The 8,215-nt window shown below is 37.5% G+C and overlaps 1 protein-coding gene across 1 annotated transcript in view; it reads left to right on the top strand.

Moving 5' to 3' along the window:
• LOC144661141 (adhesion G-protein coupled receptor V1-like) overlaps nt 1–7,993 on the top strand; it is an 87,413-nt gene extending 79,420 nt beyond the window's left edge. The window contains exons 84-86 of the mRNA XM_078521850.1: nt 717–911; nt 5,231–5,296; nt 6,368–7,993. Coding sequence (XP_078377976.1) covers nt 717–911; nt 5,231–5,296; nt 6,368–6,619 — 513 coding nt within the window. The 3' untranslated portion in view covers nt 6,620–7,993. The remainder of the gene's footprint in view (nt 1–716; nt 912–5,230; nt 5,297–6,367) is intronic.
• The last annotated feature ends 222 nt before the right edge of the window (nt 7,994–8,215 follow it).

Raw genomic sequence — 8,215 nt, forward strand, 5'->3', positions numbered from 1 at the left:
TATGCACAGTTGCTGTAAAGGTATCGTTTACAGTCAAGTTGAAAACAATTCTCAATTGGCCTCCCAAAACGCGATCGGGCTCCAACACCTTAGGCTGTTAAATCTCAAACGCACCCAACCATGGTATATAGGCCCAACGATTATACTTAGGGTCTAACACTAAATGACAAAACAATTTCCTCCAATTACCGTTAAAGGTTTATAACGCCCCCCCCCCCTCCCCCTCTTTTAAGCTCCCCTCTCTCACCCCCCTCTGGAAGTTCCATTTTTTTAATTAGTCCCCCACTCCCTAGATGGTAGATCATGACAATCATTTGAACAAGAAAACGAGGTAATTTTAGGCTTTCGTACTTATTCATGCACCACATTTAATTTTTATTGTTAGTTTTGTGCAAAAACGTGTTACTTAACAGCACTAGCACTTTAGAGCACATTTCTTTTTTATGTACCCTAAATGATTGATGGTTTGAAATACCCGCTTCCCCATTTCTGTTAAGCCTCCTTCAAAAGGTCTAAAAAAAAATACCCCTCGGGGAGGGGGGGGGGGGGCGGCTTAAAAGAGCTTTTTCCGTATTTGACTTCAGTAGAGCTTGTGGAGTTTTCCCATATAAGATTCTTATGTGAACTAGTGACTTGTGGTATACTTCTCAAATACCACTGCTGTTCATGCTATAACAAAGAATATTAACTCTACTATTTTCCTTTGTCGTCATTAGGCACTGTACGTGATAATCTGGTACTGCTTATTACGGAACCAGTTACGCGGCGTGTTCAAGCAGTCGTTCGCTATTCCATCTGTATCACCGCCCATAGAGCTACGAGACGACTTGTTCAGAGACAGCCCGGGGAGTCCTGGGCACTCCATATCAAGTCTCAAAAGATCTGGGATGAGGCATTCCCCGGATGACCCGGTAAGGCTATGCAAGGTTTTGTGTTGTGTTTTAGCATTTTATCCAAGACGTCTTCAAACGCCTCATAGTTCTATAAGTTATTTTGGCAATAGAGCAGTTTTCAATTGAGTGTCGTAAAACCAAAACCAAAATAAAATAACTATTCAAAGTGGCTACGAGCCACTAAACTCGGAAAATTTATTATGAAACAAGAATCGAAAACAACAAACTGACAAATAGAGATTTGCTAAAACAAATGATGTTTAACTTTCCACAATTCAGTTCACTTCACTTAGTTTCATTGTCATCTAGCTGCTCATCGAGAGCAGGCCGAAAGGGCAAGTGATAGAGTTCCCATCGGTTGCAAATTGTTTTTTTCCTTTTTACTTTTCCTTTTTGTTTTTGAAGGTTAGGCAAAATAATAATATCATTAGAAAAAATAAGTTTTGGTCTATTTCAAGAAAACTGACATTAATACAATATTTCGGCTGGTAGTTAAGCATGCATGTACCGTATTTATTAATCGGGCGGGGCCTGGGCCCGATTCATAATCTGCACGGAATTTTTTTTTTTTTTTGTCGGTAAATCGATCCAGACCCACGCGGCCCAGCCGGCTCTTCTGTCACGGTCACGCAAGATTTAATATTTAATAGCGATCAGCCGATCACTCGCGTTTAACATGAACACTCTGCTCTCTGAAATGTATAATTTCGTTTCATTCCATATTTTACAAGAAGAGAGGGCTGAATATATCACATAGCGAAAACAAAGACCGCTTGGACATGTCCAAGCTATTTAAAACTACCACTACATCATGCATCAGACTCATGTCACGCGATCTCTCGCTTGTAGCTATAAATAATCATTCACCTATTTTCAGTTTGAATACTCTGCGCTCTGTTTGTGTGAAATATTTATTGTTGTGTTACTCAAGCGTTTGGCTCGGAGCGAGTACAAGTCTAACAATTTACCCGGAACGTGTTAAATATTGCAAAACGACGACTTATTTTCTGGATATCCCAATTTTTGTTTTGAGTTTACGGTATTTTGAGAATCGAAACGTTATCGAAACGTAAGTTGCAAGCTCAGCAAGAATGTGTCAAAGCACGGGATACACGTCATCGCGCCAGGGGAATTACCAAAAGCTTGTCGGAAGACGCTAAACGGAGCACAGGCGGCCCAAGCGCACTATGTGAATTATTCATAAAGTTTTAGCGTATGTGACCCTTGCCTTTGAGCGGTGTTGTGTTACAAAGATGCGATTTATAAGGGTTTGTATGGGAACTCAACGATTTTCTTTCAAAAAGAATAATATGTAATGTTTCGCTAATAAAATCGACTAACCTTATTGCCTTGTTGTATTCTTTGTTGTTTGTCCGCTTCTCAGGCCATTTTGAAGCGTTTTCGGTGAGATAGCGCTGGCTGGTGGTGTTCCACTATAAACCACCAGCCAGCGCTAACTCACCGAAAACGCTTCAAAATGGCCTGAGAAGCGGACAAATAACAAAGAATACAACAAGGCAATAAGGTTAGTCGATTTTATTAGCGAAACATTACATATTATTCTTTTTGAAAGAAAATCGTTGAGTTCCCATACAAACCCTTATAAATCGCATCTTTGTAACACAACACCGCTCAAAGGCAAGGGTCACGTTCGCTAAAACTTTATGAATAATTCACATAGTGCGCTTGGGAATTGGGCCGCCTGTGAACGGAGAAACACAATGGGATGGCCTTAGTCTACTTTTTATTTTGGCGTGATTTGGCTTTCTTTTAAATGAACTGGTTTGGGTTTATTTTATTGAACATTCGGAACAAAATAAATATTTGCATGCGTAAGCAGGCATTTTTCCGGCTAGGCATGTGGTTTTAAAAAGCAAAAGATGACGTGGTAAAGGAAATTCATGTCACGTTCACTCCGTGACTAACGCAAACACGACTTGTGTGTTTCTCAAGTGACCGGCTTTTCTAAAGATTTTACTGTGCGGCGCCGTGCCTTTAAGCCAAAGCACTGAAAGAGGTCAGGTGGTCAAACATTACCCGCACGATTATAAACTGCTTGCAGTTCTTGTTCGGCTATAAGCCGAAACCCTAGACTTTTAGTTTTTGGAACCAGTTAAACTGACAAAAAATAAACCCAAATCACTCAGCTATAAGCTAGACCCAATTTTTCCTTTAAGCTATAAAACAGTCCACATGCAGCGAATCAACATATCGTTAAATTACAACTATGTAATTGAAAAACAACAAATCACTGACAAAGAATGAATTTACTGAATAGAACCGTACACAAGCGTGACAAAACATTCACTTGAGTTCAGAATCCCTTCTCAAACTTAACAATCACGCATTCTTCAGAAGAATTAAGCAGTTATCGATCATCATGCGAAAAGCTACTGGTTTTATAACAACGAAACGTTCAAGTTGAAAGTTGTTGCCGAGGTAGAAACAGTTCAGAACAACTGCAAAATTGCCAGAGAATACGGGATGATTCCTGATGATTCAGTGAATCTTCAGTTCGTCGCAATTCGCCAGCGAAAAGATCAAGCAGGTCAAGCGGGTGAACTTTAAATGTCACCAAAACGAAACATGTGTTGTTACCAGTATTTGTCGAGTATCCTCAATTCAATCAAACTCTTCTGAAGTGGTTTCTTTTAGCAGAGAAGTCGTGGTATTTTTAAGTTTTCGCTTTTGAACAAAAATATTACATGCAGCCGATTTCTGTCAGATCGTGTTACAATGTTTACCAAGCGCGTGAGAACGACCGCTTCTGATTGGCCAGTTTCTGGTGTCGCGACAACTAGTCAAATAGATCGATTCCTTCTTGACCCTTCTTCTCTTGAAAAGTCACGTTAGCAGTGACTCTGCAAATTAACTAAACTTAAAGAAAGGAACAGAAGGAAAGGAACAGAAACAGTCTCAGGCAGAAATAATTATTGTAGAAGAGATTGCGAGGACATTGTTTACGACATGCGGGATTTCGAATTCCCTCGTCAGTTCAAAAGACGATCTCATACGCAAACTGAAAACAAATAATATTCCAGTGCGAGCTGATGGAGGACGAGTTCCAGCCTAAATAGCGAAGAAAAGACGAATAAAAACTTCATTCCTAACGTTGCTTCATTAAACCAAATGGCTTTTAAGGAGCCGCCACTAAAATAAAAGGTAATGACCAAGAATAGATACAAACGCTTGTTAATTTTCGTTTGTTGATGACCGCTCGGCTTATAGATGAATATTTCATTCAAATTGAACTCTTTTCTAGTACCATCTAATTTTTTTCGGAAATACCCGGCGATAAATCGAACCCCAAATTTTGTTGAATTTTAACCAGTTCTCAGTAAGATTTGGTGAAAATATATCGTCTTTGTGTACTTCATATATGCGCATGCGTTCAGCACAAAATTCTGTGTGCTTGTGTCTACGCCTGGAAGAATGCATACCACAAGGAGAACATTTGGTTTTCAGAAACAAATATAAAGCCTTTGTGTACTTCATATAAAGTAACACGGATAAAGTTCGCATTTTAGCCAACCCCCTACCCGCTTCACAAGATTAATTGATTAATTCAATTTGATATTAATTAATTAATTCAATTAAAATGTTTACAGGAATCGAGTGAAGGAGGGAAGGAGTGAAGGAGGGAAGGAGTGAAATCGGGCCCACTCACCAAAACTCGGAATTTTCCGAGTTAAAAACGAGTTTCTAAATTTTGTCAGTGCAAGATGCGTATACAGTTATTAAACTGTAAGATACATTAAAGAAACATAAACCATCAAGTATTGGAACGCATGAAATAAAACCCTAAATCTTGTGAATTTTAACATACAGTGTCAAGTATTAAACAGAACTTGAACCTTTAACTACAAATAAATGTCCAGTTAAAAAGTCTTTGAACTTTAAGTATTCCTAAAAGTGAACTTTCCATATCAGCATACCCCAAAGTTTTACTAGCTTTAGTAAACACACATCCCGTTGTAATCGCCCCACCTTATTCACCAATGAGATAGACACGTCTGAGATTCGAGACAAAACATACCGAAGTGATGACGTAGCCAGACTTATAATAAGGACCAATCAGAGACACCGCACGGACCTTTGTAGTGCTACGTCATTAGTATGGACTGAATTTCCTCGCTCAAATGGCAGTCGTCTCTATTAAAAGTGAAGGAAGTGAGGCGCTAAATTAAAACACTGCGCATCAATCGAGATTCATAATCTGTATCCGTCAGATTTGAAATAGTGTTAAATTAAGGTATAATGGTGTTTAAATATTATTTAAATTTGCATGTGAAGAGTAAATATAACCTTTATTTGTTTTTCTCTTTTAACCGAGTCAGGTTTATCTGACGAGAATCGAAAGACGCGAAGGATCCCTTGTTGGATATCCGATTGCAAGAGTTGTTGTTAGTTTAACATTCAGTATTTTTGTTTGTTTGTTGAGGCCCTATTCATAAAGGCATTTTTCAAAGTATACAATTTCGCTACTTCTTCCTCGGGAATTTGTATCTGTAAAATAACATTAAAAAGTAGTTAATGTGCTTTGCAAAAAAAGTCACCTAAATGCCCTCAAGTTTAAGATGTTTTTGAAGGCAGAGATAAATTTTCATTCATTTTAAAACTAATTCTTCCCTATAGTATAATGAAAAGGCTCTCATTTATGAATAGGGTCTTTGTAAACCATAATTAAACAAGAAAATTAAGATATAATTTGTATAAAGATTTTTCAATAACTCCGTTTAAATGTCTAAGTACTAACGATTAAATTATACAACTTTAAACTGCCCCCTACCATGTACGAGCATGGTTATCTTAAACTCTTCAAAAATGATTCTGAATTTGAATACTTAATTGTTTCCTAAACGTTACGCTTGTTTATAACAGACATTGTTGTTTGGGTTTAGTAAAATCACTCCAGTACTCATTACTTTCATTTTAATTTCTGTCGCTATTTTTGATATGTTTATTCTATGGTAATTTGTTGTGTTAGACCATAACATAGTGCTTTTTGTTGTTAAATAACTCATGCACCTCCCAATCTTTCTTTCTTTGGCTGTCGGCTGTCCACTGATGTCTAGCCCTTCCATAAATATTTCTACCACATATTTTTTTTTCTCATGGTTATTCTTGATAAAAGTAATAAAACGAGTTCAAGGCGGTCTGTAACAAATTTGTACTTGTGATTAGAGATATTGGACCACCAATGTAAGATAAGATAAGATAAGATAAGTGTGGTTTCAGGCTGAAGAAGGAAGCCAATCAAATGCATGGCACGCGAATTTTGTTATTGCGCAACACAGAGCGTGCTAATAATCCATCCCGCTCGACTTTTGCCACAAGACACTTAATCTATTCAATCTTAATTAATAGAATTTTTGGTTTTGCTTCCGTGATTGCCGTTGCCTTAACAAGGCATTTCTCTTTTGTTATTTTCCTTGTGGACCTTATCTCATTTGAACTCTTGTTCTCTCTCACAGGGCGACTGGGACGACTTAGACTATGGCGCCACGCCAAAAGGCAGCCGTAAAATGCTCGTGAACATGGACGACACAGAAAGCCTGGGACGAGTAAATGAGATGTACGAAGATGACGATGAGAACCAGGACTTTGACGATCTGATATTTGCGCTGAAGACTGGAGGCCAGTTTGAGCCAACACGTGACGACGAAAAGGAACCGGAAATGGACATTGACATGAGAAGAATATCAATCGCCGATACGCATCTATAACAGACGCTGTGCTGTGATTTTTTTATTGTAATTGTTACTATAAGTGTATAATCTTAAATAGACCATTTCAAGGTTACCGACGCCATTTTGCCGGGGGTGCAAAACTACTGGGGCGAGCGCAAAAGTTACAGTAGATGTATGGGAAAAAAATCGGGAGTTTGATGCTCAATAATTTGAGAAAAGATTGACATTCTGCAATTTCTATGAATTACAAAGTAAGGATACCTAGCAAAAGATTTTGACAATTAAATTTCAAGGGTTCAGGATCACTGGGAAGCGAGGAATCGTATTTTTAGTTTTTCATAGAAACGCTTCTAAATTTTCCCGCAAATGGCGGCTCGATTTTACAGCCAAATGTATGGAAAATCAAAATCTTAATTTGCGGCTTTCTTCGTGAGACTTAATTTCTCAAATTTGATCGGTAAACTCTCTCAACTGGTATCTTAAGTTTGTAATCAATAGAAATTGCAGAATGTCGACATTTAGTCAAATTATTGAGCATCAAACTCCCGACTTTTTCCATACATTTACTGTAAACTTTGCGCTCGCCCCAGTAGTTTTGCACCTCCTGCAAAATGGCGTCGGTAACCTTGAAATGGTCTATTCTTACAGTTTGTAAAGATAATATAAGAAGCTGAATGACACAGCTACTCGGTGAATTCTGTATTAAGCTTACCTCATAATTTAACAGATCTTTATTTACAAAGTGTTTAAAAACTGTTACATTCTTTTTATCCTGCATTTAGGACGCGTCAGAAGCTGTAAAAAACATGCACTCAATACGCCACAAGCTTATTTAGTAGAATTTATTAGGTTTAATATGATAAAAACTTAAACGAATCTTTTGGCACCCTTAAGAGTGCTAAAAAACTATTGCCATTACTTAGGAATGCCATTTATTTTGTTGAAATTAATTCCCTTGGAATTATTTTAGCATTTCGTTGTCATATATTTTTTCTTTTTGTATTTTTTTTATTTGAAAGGATGTTGTCCCAAAAAATGTGACCCAAGATGGCGTTTACTATTGGAGTAAAAATATATTTTTTAATTTTGTTTTGATTTTGTAAGAAACAGTATTGATGCAAATTTATGGCATCGTAAATCGCGTGTGAATAAATAATTAATCCTCGAATTTTGTATTTGAATTCCCATACCGCAGGAACGGATTTGTAATATACAAGATATTTCGGAAGGCCTGTTATTTAATGTGTTTTTTAACTCCTAAGAATCAATGCAATTTCAAATAAAAATTTAGCTAGGAGAATGACATGGAATAATAGCTACCTGCTTAGGATAATTTGTAGACTAATTTTAATCGGTGTGAATATGAGCAAGAGCTGAAATAATAAATAAAAACATATTTTTGTTGTCTTAGTTCAAGACGTGTTGTGTAACGAAAAGTCAAGTACAGTAATTATCAACCTGATTTGTCAAGTTTTGTTTCCAGCTTGGGGAAATGGGGGGGGGGGGGGGGGGAGGAGATAGAAAGGAGGTCTGAGACCGAATAACGTTGATCTCGCAACTTGCAATGACCAATAGACCATTTTCGTTTTTCCAGCATTGGACTGGAACTAGCTAGCAATGGAGGTTAATGCG

This window comes from Oculina patagonica, chromosome 1 (assembly GCF_052425735.1).
Source record: "Oculina patagonica isolate OP01 chromosome 1, crgOcupat, whole genome shotgun sequence".
Taxonomy (NCBI): Eukaryota; Metazoa; Cnidaria; class Anthozoa; order Scleractinia; family Oculinidae; genus Oculina; species Oculina patagonica.